Genomic DNA, 18,941 nt, shown 5'->3' with positions numbered 1-18,941 from the left:
AACAGTAATAGTTAATGACAAATTTTAGAGAATGGCCACAGAAGTGGGTTGGTGAAGTTGGGTAGAAAACAAGATCTTAGGGAAAAGCTTAGAGAAGCAGGTCGCTGGAGTAGGTACTAGACAAATTATCTCTGGAGATATTAAACATACTCTTTAAAAAAATTTTTTTTATGTTCATTTTTGAGAGAGACAGAGTGTGAGCAAGGGAGGGAGGGCAGAGAGAGAGACAGGGAGACCCAGAATCCAAAACAAGCTCCAGTGGGGATGTGGGGCTTGAACTCATGAACCGCAAGACCATGACCTGAGCCGAAGTCTGAGGCTTAACCGACTGAGCCACCCAGGTGCCCCATGCATACTCTTAATAATAATGTGGTAGAGAGAAGTGCAGTTAGGCAGATGATAAAATAGAGAAATTAAAGGACATGACCAGCTAGGTCAAAAGAAATATTGTATTGATTAGATTAGAGTTGGTAATCAGCTACATTGATAATGTGTTGATAATAAGTTCTATTCAATACTTCTTCGAACCAGTCTTTTTGTACTTTGTACAGTGAATTATGCAGTGTTGTGTCAGGAGGTTCTAGAGAGGTATCTTTGCAGGTGTTAGCAGGGGGTGGGGGGTGTCTGCTGACCACCATTAAATTTTTCTTTGTCCAGTGTCCAGCCTCAGGTTGGAGCTATTATGCAAAGAAGTGAGGGTTATTTAACAAGGAATTAGGACTGTATGAAATACAGAGGTTTCTTTCAACCTAAATAAATTCTCCACATTTTGTTTTTTAATAAGCCCTATTTCCCTTATTAACTGGTATCACAGTACCTTAAAAAGGACAAATAACATCGGGACTTGTTTTTAGAAACAATCAGGAAGTTCTAGGCTAAAACTGTTTGGGGTGAGGGATACAAAACAGTAAGTTTAATTGTTAAAGTAATATATACTCATTTTAGACATTTTGGAAACTACAGAGAAGCTTCCCTCTCTTCCCACCCCCCATTATCTCTAGCTCCTTATCTTAAGAGAGCATTTGTTACAGTTGCTTTATTTCCTTGTTTCTCCTCCACTGTGTACATTTTTAGTGGTTAGAATCATTCCCTGCACATAGTTCTATAGCTTGCTTTTTCCTGTTAGCATTGTAATGTTAATGTCTCCATGCTTTTGCCAGCCTTTTCGGTAAGCATTGCTTCTGATACATTTACTTAACCATTCATTTATTTAATAAGTCAGTAAATCTTATTGTATAGATAATGATATATACAACAATTAATCAGCATGTTTTTAGTGAGTGGAAATCTGGTTTTCTTTCTAATAAGAAGCCCAGATTATTTTTTAAAAACTTTTATTGTGGTAAAATATACATCACAGAATTTGCTATTTTAAAACCATTTTTGAGTGTACAATTCAGTGGCATTTAAGTACATTCACAATGTTGTGCAACCATCATCACTCTTTCCAAAACTTTATCATTACCCCAAACAGAAACTCTATACCCATTAAACAATAACCTCCCATTTGCCCCTCATCCTAGTTCCTGGTAACTTCTAATCCACTCTGGTCTCTATGAATTTGTCTTCTGTAGATATTTTCTCTCTCTTTTTTTTTAAAGACAGTATTCACCCATTTTTATTTTATTTTTTTAAAGTAGGCTCCACACCCATCATGGGGCTTGAATTCACGACCCTGAGATCAAAAGTCATGCTCCACCAACTGAGCCAGCCAGGCACCCCTATTGTAGATATTTTCTGTTAAGGGAATCGTATAATAAATTACCTTTTGTGGAAATATAGGGATCTTTTTTCCACCTTTTTTTTTGATGTTTATTTTTGAGAGATTGAGAGAGAGACAGAGTGTGAGTGGCGGAGGGGCAAAGAGAGGGGGAGACACAGAATCCAAAGCAGGCTACAGGGTCTGAGCTGTCAGCACAGAACCCAACATGGGAACCTAACCCACGAACCACAAGATAATGACCTGAGCCGAAGTCAGATGCTTAACTGACTGAGCCACCCAGGCACCCCTCCAATTTTTTTTTATTGTAGTAAAATACACATAACATAAAATTTATCATCTCAACCATTTTTAAGTGTATAGTTGAGTGGTATTAAGTACTTTCATATTGTGGTGCAGCCATTATCCATCTCCAGAATTCTTCATTTTGCAAAACTGGAACTCTATACCCATTAAGCAGTAGCTTGTCAGTCCCTTTTCTCACCTATGCCTGGCAACCACAATTCTTTCTGTCTCCATGATTTTGACTACTCTAAGTACCTCATATAAGTGGAGTACTACAGGGGCACCTGGGTGGCTCAATCGGTTAAGCATCCAACTTCAGCTCAGGTCATGATCTCACACTCCGTGAGTTCAAGCCCCTTGTCTGGCTCTGTGCTGACATCTCATAGCCTGGATCCTGCTTCAGATTCTGTGTCTCCCTCTCTCTATAACCCTCCCTTGCTTGCACTCTCTCTCTCTTTGTCTCTCAAAAAAAAAAAAACCGTTAAATTTTTTTTTAAATAAGTGGAGTACTACAGTATTTGTCTTTTTGCTACTGGTTTATTTCACTTAGCATAATGTGCTCAAGGTTCATCCATGTTGTAGTGTGTATCAGAATTTTTTTCCTTTTTAGGGCTGAATAATGCTCCATGGTATGCATATACCACATTGTGTTTATCCATTTATTTATGTGTGGATGGAAACTTGGGTTGCTTTCATGTTTTAGCTATTGGGAATAATGCAGATAGGAACATGGGTGTACAAATATCTCTTCAAGACCCTGCTTTCAGTTCTTTTGGATATATATACCCAGAAGCATAATTGCTGGATCATATGGTAATTCTGTTGTTAACTTTTTGAGGAACTGCCATAGTGTTTTCCATAGCAGCTGTGCCATTATACTTTCCAACCTAAAGTGCACAAAGGTTTCAATTTCTTCACCTCCTCACCAACACTTGTTATTTTCTGTTTGGTGGATTTTTTGTTTTGTTTTTGTTTTTTTAATAGTAGCTATCCTAATGGGTATGAAGTAGTATTTCATAGTTTTGATTTAGATTTTTCTTATATACATATCCATATATATGTACATATGTACATATATATGGATATGTATATGCGTTTTGTTTTTTTAGAGAGAGAGAGAGAGAGAGCGAGCATGCATGAGTGTGAGAGGGGGAGGTGCAGAGAGGGAGGAGAGAGAATTCCAAGCAGGCTTCAGGCTAAGCATGGAGCTTGATGCCGGGCTCAATCCCATAACCCTGGGTTCGTGACCTGAACCAAAATTGAGAGTTGGTCGCTCAACCAATTGAGCCACCTAAGTGCCCCTTGGATTTTTCTAGTTACTGATGTTAAGCATTTTTGCATGTTGTTTTTGGTCACTTGTGTATTTTTGGAGAAATGTCTATTCAAGTCCTTTGTCCTTTTTTGAAAGGGATTGTTGTTGAGTTTTAGGAATTTTCTATATATTCTGGATACTGATTTCTCAGATATATGATTTGCAAATATTTTCTCCCATTCTGTAAGTTGCCTTTTTACTCTGTTTAGATAGTGTCTTTTGATGCACAAAATTTTTTAATTTTCATGAAATCTGTCTATTTTTTCTTCTTTGCTTGTGCCATTGATGTGTTAACCAAGTAATCAGTGCCAGAAATGTAGTATTTAAAGCATGTAAAAAGCTACCAAGTGGGTTTTGGCTTAAGGTTCTCAGAAGTGGCCTGAACTGCCACATAGCTATCATGGACCCTACTTTTCTACTCTTCACATCAGCTAGGATGTCATAAGTCCATCTCCATTGAGCAGTGGGAACATGACATAACTGAATGGTGGTTCCTCTGTGCCCCAGCTGGCCTAAGGACACACAGAAATCAGAAGCAGTAGGCTATGCCTGTTTCTGTGGAAATGGCCTAGGAGTCTGGCTGGCCATTCCACCCTGGGACCAGGTTGACTCCCCTGGTAGTCTCTATAGCACCTGATTATTTAATATCCATGCTCTCAGTTGCTCCTCAGAAGTGCCTTGTGGAATAGGCATGGAGGGAGTTTTTAAAGATGGACAGCTCTCTGAATATGGGAGTGGGTACTGGGCAAAAGCCCAGGAAAATTACTTGTCTTTACTTACTGCCATCTCTGCAGAGGGGGTTTTCAGTGTGAGATGCTTTTTTTTTTCTTTAATGTCAGTTAAATTCTCACTAGACTATAGACTTCTTGAGGACAGGAACCAGACTTTGTCTGATTTATATTTAATTGCTCAATATTGCTCAGTATTTCACTGAGCATAGTTCTTGGCCATTCTCCAAATGTTTCCCAAACTGCTCTGACAATTAATATCAGGTGGCTCAGGACACAAATCTGATTTGTAGAAGTCAATCTTACATATTATTCAAAATGATGTCATTTTGGTTTTATTATTTTAAACCATAGTTGTTTTATCTTATATATGTTCTCCTGATGGTCCTCCTTGGGACCTCCCTTTGAATGGAGAAGTGAGATTATTGCTTTGTCAAGTATGAGCTGGATGTTTTTGGGGTTTTTTTTAATTATTTTTTTAAAATTTTTTTAACGTTTGTTCATTTTTGAGAGAAAGAGTATGAGCGGGGAAGGGGCAGAGAGAGAAAGGGGGACACAGAAACTGAAGCAGGCTTCAGGCTCTGAGCTGTCAGCGCAGAGCCCGACGCGGGGCTCGAACTCACAAACTGCAAGATCATGACCTGAGCTGAAGTCGGACGCTCAACCAACTGAGCCACCCAGGCGCCCCTGAGCTGGATGTTTTTAAGTTCTTAGAAAGTTTTCTCCTTGGGGCACCTGGGTGGCTCAGTCGGTTAAGTGTCTGACTCTTGACTTTGGCTCAGGTCATGATCTCATGTTTCTTGAGTTTGAGCCCCATGTCAGGCTCTGCACTAGCACGCAGATCCTGTTTGGGATTCTCTCTCTCTCTCTCTCTCTCTCTCTCTCTCTCTCTCTCTCTCTCTGTCTCTTTCTCTGCCCCTCCCCTGCTCGCATTCTCTTTCTCTCTCTCTCCCTCTCCCTCCCTCAAAATAAATTTTATTAAAAAAAAAAAAGTTTTCTCATTAATTAGTTAAATCTTGTCATTCATTTTCTTTTTATTCTACTTTCAGAATATTTTAGCAGTCTTTAGCTCAACCTCAGGTAAAATCTGAATTAATGAGATTTTATAGAATCTATATTAACAAGGATTTACTGACTGCATGAAAACAAAAGCAAAAGTCTCATTTTGAAAACTTTCTGGGGGCGCCTGGGTGGCTCAGTTGGTTAAAGTGTATGACTTTGGCTCAGGTCATGATCCTTGCAGTTCATGAGTTCGAGCCCCACATCAAGCTCTCTGCTGTCAGTTCAGAGCACCCTTTGGATACTCTGTTCCTCTCTCTCTGCTCCTCCCCCACTTGAACTCTCTCCCTCTCAAATAACCAAACTTTAAAAAAAAAAAAATGAAAACTTTTTCTGATAACAAAGGAAGGGTAGATACAATTATTCCATTTGCATGTGAGGACTCTGGCTTAGTGAGTGGCAGAGCTGAGCATCAGACTAGGTCCTCTGGCTCCAGATTCTTCCTTTCACTGTATTATCCTAGAAATCCACAGTCCTCAGTTGAGATCTGTCCAATCTGAAGATGTTTGCTTTAATACAATATTTTATGCAATTATATTGGTTTGAATTGAAATTGGCAGATCCTCATCATTCATTCATATGCATTCATCAGACATTTACTTTGTGTCAGGAACTGTGCTTGTGGCTCTAGGAGGTGTCTGACTTAGAGTGAGAAATAGAAAGTTCAGTGAATAATTCAACCTCTGTGTCAGTAGTTATCTCTAATAGAGGTGGGTACCAATTTGGGAAAACCCAAACCTTTTTCTGGTGCAAATTCCTGATTTTTTTTTTTTTTTCCATTTCTTTAAGAGTTTGGGCAATATTTAACTTAAAAAAAAAAAAAAAAGGTCTAAAACAGTTATGTTAACATTTCCAGTTCTGAAAAACGTTGCTAAAGAATGTCTTTTTTTTTTTTAATGTTTTTTATTTATTTTTGAGAGAGAGTGTGAGCATGGGAGGTGCAAAGAGAGAGAAAGAGAGAGAGAATCTGAAGTGGGCTCCATGCTGACAGCAGAGAGCATGATGCGGGGCTCAAACTCATGAACCAAGAGATCATGACCTGAGCCCAAGCTGGACACTCAACCAACTGAGCCACCCAGAATATCTGGAGCCCCAAGAATATCTTGTTCTTTTAGGATACTGATTTCTACAACTTCAATTGGCTAAACTGAGTCATATTGAGCTGTATAGTTCTAAGTACTCCTTGCCATCAGGTCCATCAACCCACACACATTTATGAGGTGTCCTTGAGGTGCCTGCCCCTGTGCTGAGTAAGGCACCTGGAAGCTGTGTCTGGGCTCAAGGAGACAGACATACGAACAGATCACTGAGGTACTGTTAAGCACATTGGCTTGGGAGTTGGGAAGCTTTGCCTCTGACTGGCTCTGTGACCATGATTAAATGATTTAACTAATCTAAGTTTTAATCTAACATCCCAGGGGATGCTAACAATGGTATAGTGGTGTTTACCTCAAAGGCAGGGTATAAAGATTAAATGAGGTAATTCATGTAAATGGCACTGAGTGTTAGCTGATATTATTCATGGTGATAACATATGACTCCTAATTTTAATACTTTCATGGAAAATCGGATTTTGCCTGGATCAAACTAAGTGTGTCGCATTCTGGATTTTCTCATACACAGGTCTGATGTTTCACCTACTATGCCTTCAAAGAATGATGATCATTCATAAAGGGAAGTTGTGACTTATTCATTGAGCAAATTAAACAAGTACCTGATTACATAGCTCTGTGGGGAATATAAAGAAGCAGTACACCTTCAGTGTACTCCGTCAGACCTTACAGGGAGGGGAAATTAACATTTCTTAAGCACTTAACTGTGTTGGCACTGTGCTAGTCCCTTATTGTTGCATCTCTTTAATCCTTATAAACTATCCTATGAGGAAGGTAATAACCCCTTTTACATATATGAGTAAAACAAAGGCTCAGAGAGAAAATAACATGTAAAGTTACAGAGTAAGTGGCAGAGCTGAGATTTGAACCCAAAGCCATCAAATTCCTCTGCCATGTGTGTTTTTAAGGACAAAAGTCCTTAAAAAGTTAAAGAACATTTTAAGACAGTAAAGGATGACAAAAGGCAGCTCTTGGGTGACCCTTAAAAGCTTGTGCCAGGGATTGTCCAAATCTTGCTTCATCCTTTCTTAGGAAACCTGATAAGCTTTAAGAAAAAGCATTGAAGTTTAAAACAAAACAAAACAGGGGCGCCTGGGTGGCGCAGTCGGTTAAGCGTCCGACTTCAGCCAGGTCACGATCTCGCGGTCCGTGAGTTCGAGCCCCGCGTCAGGCTCTGGGTTGATGGCTCGGAGCCTGGAGCCTGTTTCCGATTCTGTGTCTCCCTCTCTCTCTGACCCTCCCCTGTTCATGCTCTGTCTCTCTCTGTCCCAAAAATAAATAAAAAACGTTGAAAAAAAATTAAAAAAAAAACAAAAAACAAATAAAACAAAACAAAACAAAAAACCCTTTCGATTCAAACATAGCAGAAGAAAATCTGAAGAAGTAGGAACAGCTGACCCCAGAATCCCCATTTAGATATGAAGGGCACAAGGACTCCAAGGCCTTTCTTCCTGCCTCAGTCCCAACCCTTGTTGTCTTGCCACTCCTATATGTGTCCTGGGCTCCAGCCATTGAACTCAGCACAATAAATTGTCCGCTTGTCCTATGTGCTGTGTGTTTCGTCCTCCCCACCATGCCCTGCCTGCCGTCACACACTCTGTACATATTTTTATCAGCACTCAGTGCTGTGCTGATAGTAAGCTAAGCGCTGTGCTGAAGGTAAGGTTGCCTTGTTGGTTTATGTGTCTGTGTCTCCCTAGATAAACCCTTTATCTCTGTATCCTGAATGCTTGGCAAATAAGCTGTTTAATAAATCTTTGAAGGTAAGAGAGGGGTTGGTTGAACAGATAGGGAGGTTAAAGGGTGCCATAGAAAAGAACCAGTGCATCCCCAAGAAAAAGAGGCCAGTCTTTTCAACTTCTTCTGTCCTTTGAGACTTTAAAGGCCATTCATGCCCTTGGTCCTATATTTGAGGGCCAGGCCTCTGGGACCTACCTAAACTCCATTTTAGACTCTAAAATGTTAGAGCCTGGTTTCTATGTGTTCCAAGTTCCAATCAGCTTACTCAGATTTCTTCCCACTCCAAACTTCTGAGTGTGATATAGGCATTCTCAGAATGCATGTCTCGCCTCTGCCTACATGTGATCCAACAGCATCCTAATGAGCAGCAGAGACAGGCTCAGGCAAGCTACAGTTCCTGGAAGAAAGCTTCTGTATGAACAAGCATGTGCCCACAGGAACAAGAACTCTGCTGGGTACCCACTTGGGTCATGCCAATTATTTATCACCCAAATTTGTAATCTTCATAACTAGGATTAACATTCTTAGATGCCTTGGTACACCCTGGTCCAGGAACTTATAGTTTTAAGGGGTAGAGAAGGCAGATTTTGAATACCTACAGTTCTCTAGAACGTGAAAACTGAATACAAGAATGTTACGAAGAGATTTCTTCATGAGGTCGAGTTCCCCAGTGTTTCCTGCAGGGACATGCAACTTTTCCATTCTCTCCCTTGCTCAGTTCCTGTGAGGTAGGCCAGGCCAGCTCTGGGAAGGTAATAGGAGTGAGGCTGGGTCAATCAATTTCAGCTACCAGGTTCTGCATTCCTAAGGGATCATCACGTATTGCAAATCTGCTTTAGTTCCAGCACCATATGGTGCCACTCTGGACATCTCAACTTTAGGAATGTTTTTTAAAACTAGGTATGAATTTGTTTCTTTAATGATCAGCTCTGTCTTGGATGGAGCACGTGCTGGTCTGAGATCTCAGCAGACTTGTCCCCCAACCCAAAGATTTATCTGACCTTCATAGTGCCTGTGGACTGTAGCTGGGGTGGGTGTATATTCTGAAGGACAGGCCCTGTGATCACTGTCCCTCCCAAACTCTGTGCTGTGCCATATTGCTTTGTGCTTTTGGTAGCGTTCTTCCCCTTTTGAGAGCTGGGTTTCCAAACTCATCATCAAAGAATCACCTGGAGTGGAAAGTAGGGACCCTTATTTGAAAATAAGATTCTTATTTGAAAAACAGATTCTTGGGCATTATCCAGATCCAAATCCTACTTAAATCACTGAGGAGGTCTAGGAACCAGATTTCTGGGAGGGTGCCTTGTTTAGGAAAAACAGGCAAGTTTGATGGAGCCCCTTATTAAGAATTCTTATAATTATCCATGTGTCTTCGTTAGCTCCTATTCTATATTCCAGAGCCTCAACTTGGCCTTGCTCTTCTTCGTGACCCCCCCCCCCCTCCACACACACAGTTGGTAGCCCCAAGCATCAAATGTAATTGGTATTGGAGATCTGTGGATTGAACGCATAAATGCACGAGTGATGAGTTTGCTTCACACTCCAAAGAACAGTTGCAGCATTGGACAATGAATTTGAGCGAAACAAAGACCAGGTATTTAATTTTGTAAAGCTGCATATTAAAGGGTAGCATGTCAGAATGAAAAGAGCACTGATGTTGTGTTGGAAAGTCTGAATTTGGCACTGTATGATGGCCTGGCCTTGTGCAAGTCCTCTAACCTCCCTGGCCTGATGACCTCATCTGTGAAATGGAGTGTAAAATAGTAAAAGCTATTACCTCAGCAGAGTGGTAATAGATGTGAATATGTTTGAAAAGCTGATTCAGATCAGGAGTGAAGAATGGTCAAAGTAGGGACTGGGGCACAGAACCAGCCACAACAAGGTTGCTATGTAGTCAGGTTGAAGTTCTTGGTTCCTAAAGGGACCAGGAGAAAGTTTGAGTAAGATGGCAGCTAAGGCATGCTAAGGGCCTGCCTTCCTTTTACTCTGTCTACTTCCTGAGCCAACCAGGACCCTTTGTCCTCTGAGCCACTGTCCCATTCCTGGGCCCATGAAGCTGTGGCCACATTCTGTTGTTCTGCAGGTGTTCAGTGGACAGTCCCCAGGGAAGGCTGCTCATCTCTGCCATGTCGCCTTGGTGTGGTGAGGTTCCTGTACATGAGGGTAGAAAGGAGGTGTGGAGAGGTCTCTGGGGATAGGTGTGTGACTCTGGGGCCCAGGATGTATTTATTGCAAAGAGCGGTTTATGAGCAGCTGGCCTGGGAGTTGACCAAAACCAATCACACATGCCTGCACCCACTCACTCAGCAAATATTTGAGTGCCTACTAGGAGGAGGCTTTAGAGCCTGAGTAGCGACCATGTGGTCAGTCTACTAAGAATTAACATGAGAGTGATGTAGTCTGCTTGGAGTTGGAATGTGCAGCCCTATGCCAATGCCTGACCTGCTGCAGGCCTGCTACTGCCTACACACTGAGCTGTCTGTCCTGTTAACTGTCTCCTGACCATTCCCACTCCCAACACCTACCTTGGTCCTGACTGTCCCCTCAAGACTTATATCCCTAAGTAATATGAGCCATGCAGAGCCTTGTTGGGTTCAGGGAGCAGAGAGGTAATGGACCAGGGTAAGAGGTGTCTATATACATCTCCCCAGTAGCAACAGCCTACCTTGCTGGGCCCTCTGGGTCACTGTGTTATCTCATAGGGTCACCTTCACAGCCCTTTGTAGGAGGCCTGACACCCTCACTTTTCAGGTGAAAACAGGGATTGTAGCCTTCAAGGTATCTACCCAGAGTGGTGTATTCAGGACTTGAACTCAGAACTTTTCAGGATTGGAGGAAACTGGAAGATCGGAAAGTGTTCTTTTTTTTTTTTTTTTTTTTTTTTGACGTACTGTTGGTCTTTTGTCTCATTTCAAAATTAATATGTGTAAAAATGTCAGTTTTGTAAATGTGGGAGACTTAGAAAGTATAAATCACTACCTCTAAGCTCCCACCAATGCAGATAGTCACTATTAACAGTTTGGTATGTTTTTCCACACTTTAAAAGACATTTTATAATAATATCATTATTGTAACAAATGTAATAGTACACATACATTTTACAATTTCTTTAAAAAAATTTTTTTTAATGTTTATTTTTGAGGCGGGGGAGAGGCAGAGAGAGAGAGGGAGACACAATCTGAAGCAGGCTCCAGGCTCTGAGCTATCAGCACAGAGCCCAACATGGGGCTTGAACCCATGAACCATGGTCAGACATTTAACCAACTGGCCCACCCAGGCAACCCCAATTTTTTAAATGTTACTATAAAGGTAATACCTGTTTGTCATAAAACATTAAATCAGAATAAGAATATGAAACTCGAAAGTTCCCCAGCCCCTGATCAGAGAAATAATTGTCAATAGTTTAGTTTGTGCCTTTTAGGCATTTTCTTTGCATATATTTGTGTGTATGTGTGTGTGTATTCATTTATGTATTTTGTTTTTACCCAAATAAGTTCAGGCACATACTCTTCTGCAATCTAACATGTTTCTGAAAATACCTTTTATTATGGAAGTTTATAAGGACACAAAAATAAGCTAATGGAATAAATCGCCATTCATCATCCAGCTCCAACAACCCTCACCTTCCCTGTTCATCTTTTCTCTCCATTTTCACTTCTCCTCCTGGAGTATTTTAAAGCCAATCCCAAATATCATTCCATCATAAATACTTAAGTGTGGATTTCTAGCAGATGAATATTTTCTAAATTATGCAATACCATTATCATACTCAATAAAATTAATAATAATTCCTTAATACCACTAATACCCAGCCTAAATCTAATTTTTGACAGTCATCTCACAAATGTCTTTTTACAGTTGGCTTGTTTGAACCTGGTTCCAGTGAGATCCACACAGTTCCAGTGGCAGATATGTCTCAAGTTTCAATCTAGAATTCCACGCCCCACTTAACGCTATTTATTTTTTGGAGAATTTGGATTATTTGTCCTATGAAAGGTCCCACATTCTGGATTTGCTGATTGCATCCTCCTGGAGTTGTTAAACACATGCATCTATGCCCCATATTTTCTGTAAGTGGGTAATTTATTTTAGAGATATGATTAGAGTCTATGTATTAAGAGTGCTTCGTTGTTGGTGATATGTACTTCCTATTGCATCACAGCAGGAGACTATCATTAAGATTGATCAGTGAACCTGACTTTATGATTGTCTTTCTACTTCTGTATACACAGTTCTTAATTTTAAAAGGTAAATATATTTAAAAAAAACTCACACCTGTCAGGTACTTGAGCTGGAACGACATGTGAAGGCCATAACATGGCCCTCAGAAGCAGGCTCCATCCTAAGAAGGAGAGAACACTTGTATATGGAGAGAAAGAAGCACTGGGTCAGGGGGAAGGTCTTGGAGCTGAGGCCAATGAGGCACTGGTGCTGCCAGCAGCCAGCTGCCCTTCTGGGACATTATGTAAAATGATGTAACTATGTGAAAAAGTGGTGGTGAGCTGGTTTCCTCTCCCTGCTCAAGTCACTGAGCTGCTGTCGTGAGGAGGGTGCTTGTGAGTCCAGAGTTCTAAGTTGGTGGTGTGTAGGAAGGCTTCTTGGTCTGAGAAGACTGGCTTTTTGGTCTTTACATCTCTTTGAACTTTGGAAGCTGGAATCAGAACAGTCTTCTGGTACTCCAGTGGTGAGTCCCAGACTTGTGGTGGGGCTGCCTGCTTTGGAGAGAGTGGATGAGATGACCTGGGATGGCAGTCTTAGAGCTGGAAGGAAACAACTAGGAGACGATGTAGTCCAGTGCCTCAGTTTACAGATGAAAAAACTGGCCACAGAGGAGAAGGGAGGTTCCCGAAACACCTAGCAAGCTGGAGGCTCAACTGAAGTCAGCATCCAAGCTGCTGGTTTTCTGGCTATGATTACCAGCCAGCATCTCCTACTTAGAATTTCTAGGGTGGTGAGGGTGGCTGGACCAGGCTCTTGACAGATTCTTAATCTATACCCAGAATTTCTGGGTATGGTTGGTGTTGGTTTTGTCCTTCTTTGTGTTCAGCTTCTGGCAGGTTCTTTTATTTGGAGGCAGCGTTGAACAATAGTGTCTTTCTCCTAGCATTTGTTGGCCAGCTTGATCCATGGTGGTACAATGGTTTGAATACAGACTGCGTGTCATGAGTCCCGGTCTTAGCTCCATATTCATCAGAGGACAGGTCTTGGGGTGCAGTTTCCTAAAGAGATTGGACCAGATCAAGTTTGCCCAACACATTGTATGTGCCAGATGATCTCAGTATGCGGATAAACAGTTTTTCTATCATTATGTTTGTAGTTATCTTTCACTTATGGTAACTAATACTGGTTTTCCATGTACAGCAGTGACATAAATCTCTTCTTTAAATGTATTGAGTCTAGGGGCAGTCGGTTGAGCGTCCGACTTCGGCCCAGGTCATGATCTCGTGGTCCATGGTTCGAGCCCCGCATCGGGCTCTGTGCTGACAGCTCGGAGCCCGGAGCCTGTTTCAGATTCTGTGTCTCCCTCTCTCTCTGACCCTCCCGTTCTTGCTCTGTCTCTCTCTGTCTCAAAAATAAATAAACATTAAAAAAATTTTTTAAATGTATTGAGTCTAAAGAGTTGATAGATTTAGACCAAATAAAGTAGATAGTATTTTTAAAAAATTCTTTTTAAACGTTTATTTGGACAGAGAGAGACAGCATGAGCATGGGAGGGGCAGAGAAAGGAGGAGACACAGAATCTGAAGCAGGCTTCAGGCTCTGAGCTGTCAGCACAGAGCCCAACACAGGGCTCGAACCCACAAACCACGAGATCATGACCTGAGCCCAAGTCAGACGCTTAACCGACTGAGCCACCCAGGCACCCCAAAGTAGATAGTATTTTAACCCGATAGAAGGCAGAATGCAAAACATTTTCAAAGACATTGGGCTGAATGGCCTTTCTGATTCTTCTTAGCTTCCTAACCTTTCACAGTTACACTTATATTCTGGCATATACCAGTCACAACTTTTCTGGCCTAACCAGATTCACCCGCCAATATAGTTGCAGTCTAAAGTTAAAGGACAGCCTGTGCACATTCAGTTTTATCGAGCACATATTTGTTACCTGGATTGGTTATCCTGGGAGAATGTATTGTCATGTGGGAAAGGTTCTCAGTTCCTCTGGAGAACCATCTGGAAGGAGGATGCTGTGTATTTGTGCAGTGTATTTGTGTGGTACATTTTAGTCCATGTTCATGAAAGTATCTGAGTCATTGTTCTCTGGGTGGTGCCCCATGAGTGTCATCCTTTGTGGCCTCTGCGAAGTCTGTTTAGGGGTCCAGTCATAATCTGAACTTCAGAACTGAGAAACAATGGAGGTATTGCTATGGAATCTAGGGAGAGTGGGCTGTAGAAATGGGCAATCAAGGACTCTCTGTCTTTCAGGATTTTCCTGGGGAGAATCTTCACTCCGTTTCTGACAGCCAAGGATGGCAAGCAAGGGGCCCTCGGCCTCTGCATCCCCTGAGAACTCCAGTGCAGGGGGGCCCAGTGGTAGCAGCAATGGTGCTGGTGAGAGTGGAGGGCAGGACAGCACCTTCGAGTGCAACATCTGCCTGGACACAGCCAAGGACGCCGTCATCAGCCTGTGTGGCCACCTCTTCTGGTCAGTATCCCTGTCACTGCCCCAGAAGACACACTACTAAGTTTTGAAAGCCTGTGGCCCTGGGCAGCTTTGGAACAAGGGTTTCCCACCCACTTTGGATCTCCTGATACAATCAGGCCCAAGAAGCAGGAGGCCTGGGTTCTTATGCCAGTTCTGTTGCTGATGAGCTGAGTGGCCTTGGGCAAATCATGTCCCAACTCTGGACTCTGTACCCCCACCTCTGAAATGAAAACACTCACCAGTTAGTGAGCAGTTACTATGTGCCACTTGCTGTGCTGAGCAAAGAAGCAGTATGTACAGTGGTTATGAGCAAGGACAGTAGAACCAGACTTCCTTGTTCTGAATCCTGACTCTGCTACTTTCCTACTGGATGACCTTGGGCAAGGTGCTTACACACACTGTGTCTCATTTTACAGGGTTGTTTGTGAGCATCAAATGACTCTAAATACATAAAAAGCTTAGAAGAACATGAGGCACACAGTAAATACTATGTATTAGTGTTGATCCTAATAGATGATCCTAATAATTGTTGCTATATTTTACATATATCAAAATGAAGTGGCAGGGTTAGTTTCATTCTGGCCTCCATCGTTATAGAAGCCCCTCCTGGCTCTGAGATTCTGGGTAAATATTGAGATTTTATTCTTCTCTCTTGATTTTGAACTTGACCTGGAAGGGTGAATTGGAGTAACTGGAGGGGTAAGAATGACAGATAAGGCAAAGAATATGTGCCCTCCAATGCAGGCATTTTCTAGGGATGGACATATGCACTCTTAGATATGAGACCTTGAGACCCCGAGGCTGCTGTATACCTCAAATAGCACCCTGGATGGGAGGCTGGGAAGTGTTAGGAAACAAGAGTCATTAAGGGAGGGTTGGGCCAGATTATCAAACCCAGATTTGATTGAGGACATAAAGCTGTGGGATATTTTTGAGCAGGGAAGTGGCGTGAAGAACGGGACATTTAAGCAGTATTTAAGGGAGTTTAAGTTGGCAGCAGTGACAAAGATAAATTTATTGGTGAATAAATAGAATGGGGCAGATTTTGTTCTGGTAGCTCTTGCCCTAATCATCAAGTTTTATGCAGAAACTATTGTCTCCTAGAAATTGGAGATTCTCTGGGGAATCATATAACCAGGACTTGAAATGAGTGTCATAATTAAGAACTAAATGAAGGTACCATTGGAAAGAACACAGACTCTAAAATGAAACAGATGCTTCCAATTAGAGTGGTTTGTCCCTGAGCAAATCTAGCAGCCTCTCTGTACTTCAGTTTTCTCATCTGTGCAATGAAGAGATAATTATACTTTGTCATAGGTTAATATGACCCTCCAGTAATATTAATAAATGAAAAGCTCGTCAGCCACAGCCTGGCACACAATAGTTGCTTAATAAATGGAAGTGATCACCATCTTTGTTATAATTCTGAACTTTCCCCTACAGGAAAGTTACTTTCACTTCTCCCCCACAGCCTTTGAGGGAAGTTGCTAGGGGAGATCTGCCATGATTTGAGGTGCCTTAGGCTCAGTTTGGAATGGTACTGCAAGGTTAATGTGGGAGTCAGATGTCAGATGTGTCTGTTATATCCAGTGAGATTGCATATCTGGATTGTGAGGCTAAACTGGTTCAGGAACTGGGAAAGGAATTATCCTCTGAGTCCAAATTTTACTCGGCTAGAGGAGTCATGTTTTATGAGGGACAGAAACCGTGTCCACATTTTCCACTCTCCTGGCTCATAGGTGTGCAGTGGATATTTGTTAGTTGGATGAATGAATCAAGAGAGAAAAAGTGGAAAATCTGGAGTTAGAGTAACTTTTCCTTCAATTCTGTAAATGTCTTGTTTTGCACCTAGTGCTGGGTGATAGAATAGTCAGGAGGCTTACTTTTTAGTCCTGGTGCTGTAGGTAAGTCATTTCATGTTTCTGAGTTTGGTTTCCTCATTTGAAAAATGAGAGACTGGGCAGCAATTCATTCTAGTGCAACTCATATAAGCTGAAGGTAGCCCTTTTTGCCAAGCAGCATCCCCATGCTTTTTATTACTTAAAGATGTTTTTATAGTAGATTTGAATTTATAAGCTACCTCCTGCCAGCAGAGCACTCAGGGTTGAGGACAGCCTGAAGATTTTGTTAAACCAGATTTAGAGTCACACATTGTGAGACTTAGGTATGCATGTATATATGAGAATGCCTCCATGAATTTTTTTCTGTACAAAGGGTCTTTAGCTTTTATTGGATTCCTTCAGATGCCACAACCTCTCAAAGGTTGACTTGTAGAGAAGCTGAGTCTGGGATGGTCTGGGACCTGGAGGTCCTTCACAAGTAGGATCCCAAGGGTAGAGACTGGGGTCTTGTCTGTATTGCCTCATTTTTCCTGTGATTTTAGCCCAATCTTTTCTAATTTCTGATACTAGTGATTCCCCACAGACACTCGGTGGGATTGCAGTACTCCACAGTTCCACCTTGTGTCCCAGTTTTAAACTCCTCCCACCCTCAGTGTCTCTGCTAATGAAAGCATTTTTCTCTCTTTACCCCCATTCTCTTTCTCCTTGATGACTGGTGCCCTGGGGACTCTGGCAGTTGGCCATGTTTACATCAGGTAAGATGCATTTCATTTTACTTTGTCTTTCATCAGCTGTGGTTGCACAAGACACCCCTAGTCTCAGGAGACTACCATCAGAAGGTGCAATCTCCCCTGTTTGTGGGTTCATTTGCTTGCTTTACCCCCAACCCTCTTTATACATCTGCCTACCGATGAGCACTTGGTGAAACAGAGGTCAGTGGAGTACCTGGGATGGTCCTGACTGTACTGATGGCCTTTGTGGCCTTGGCAGGCCACCACCTCTCTGGTTCACAATTTTCCATCTGTAGATTGGGTTGGATTTGATAGTATGTTAGGTGTTTATTTTTGAGATTCGGCCTCTACAAAAAGTATTTCCTACATATCAACTATGAAAATGTTAGAAAGAGAGAAATTTTTTTGGTCTCAACGGAGAGCTTTTGTGAGAGGGGAGAAAATCTGTTTTCCTAGCTTCAGATGATTATGAAAACCAGTTAGTAAGTATTCACCAAGACCCAGCCACATGCTTGGTGACGCAGAGCAGGGCCTGGCATTTACAATTGGCTGTGGATGATTACTGTGCGCTGACTGTCCCCGTGGTTGTTGGCAGAACCCCATAGTAGTAGGTGGCTTGGGAACATTGGGGGAAGACAGAAGTTCCAGACCTCTAGAGCCCTCAGAATTCAGGTAGGAGGAAGGAGCGGGGGAAACAAGAGAGGGATTCCTACTATGTTCAGAGCTGTGCATTCTGACTCCAGTGGAACCTGGTAGAACATGTCTTCTGTAAATTTATAAAGAGCACATAACACATAAGTTTTGAAGCTTTCAACAGTAAGATAAAGGAAGTGGAATATAAAATCTCTAAATGCTTTCTTCTTGGCCCCAAAATCTTAGATTCACATTTATATAATAAACTTTATATCATTGGATCTAAAGATACAATTTATGTTCTAAGATAAATTCTGAGAAAATATATATGTATTAAATTATTTAATGTCGGGGCGCCTGGGTGGCTCAGTCGGTTGAGCGTCTGACTTTGGCTCAGGTCATGATCTCACGGTCCATGAGTTCGAGCCCCGCGTCAGGCTCTGTGCTGACCGCTCAGAGCCTGGAGCCTGTTTCGGATTCTGTGTCTCCCTCTCTCTCTGACCCTCCCCCATTCATGCTCTGTCTCTCTCTGTCTCAAAAATAAATAAACATTAAAAAAAAATTTTTTTTTAAATAAATAAATTATTTAATGTCTACGAAGACACTACAGATAATATGTTCTTATCATTTTTATTTGTTTTAGAGAAGGTTAAGCAAAATGCTTTATAACTAGTGAAAGAGCCTGGGAAACCCAAAATAGAATTCTAGTGTTTTTAGTATTGAAAGAAGTAGTTGAGTGCAAAAATCAATGAAAGTACATTAAAAAACAGCAAATTTAGATAATAAGCAAAGTCTGTCTTTTAGCACATAGTAAATCATCAGAAAATGGCCAAGTTATGTTCAGATGTTGATGCCTGGGATACAAAGTTGTTGAGGAAATGCTGTAAAAATGAGAAATCACAGAAAAATTTATTTTTTACAGTTGGTCTACTGAGGAATGCAGAGATTTTAAAGCTCGTTATACCAGCTGGGTCAGTCAGACTCCTTGACACAGCTCCAGGCTTGCAGTTCCTTCCTGCTATATTGCTGGGAGCCACTAGAGATCATGATGCATGAGGAAGCCTGTTTAATTTATGATGGTGTTTAAAAGCAATTTTGATTTCACCACTGATAGATACTTATTGAGTGCCAGGA

General features: G+C 41.7%; 1 protein-coding gene across 1 annotated transcript in view; it reads left to right on the top strand.

The window, feature by feature from the left end:
• The window catches only part of RNF185 (ring finger protein 185), a 37,527-nt gene that overhangs the window by 9,015 nt on the left and 9,571 nt on the right, over positions 1–18,941 (top strand). The window contains exons 2-3 of the mRNA XM_060612670.3: positions 14,383–14,602; positions 17,180–17,198. Coding sequence (XP_060468653.1) covers positions 14,427–14,602; positions 17,180–17,198 — 195 coding nt within the window. The 5' untranslated portion in view covers positions 14,383–14,426. The remainder of the gene's footprint in view (positions 1–14,382; positions 14,603–17,179; positions 17,199–18,941) is intronic.

The sequence above is a fragment of the Panthera onca genome, chromosome D3 (assembly GCF_046562875.1).
Source record: "Panthera onca isolate mPanOnc1 chromosome D3, mPanOnc1 haplotype 2, whole genome shotgun sequence".
NCBI classification, from domain to species: Eukaryota; Metazoa; Chordata; class Mammalia; order Carnivora; family Felidae; genus Panthera; species Panthera onca.
The sequence above is the reverse complement of the archived record's forward strand: the minus strand, read 5'-3'. Positions and strand labels throughout refer to the sequence as shown.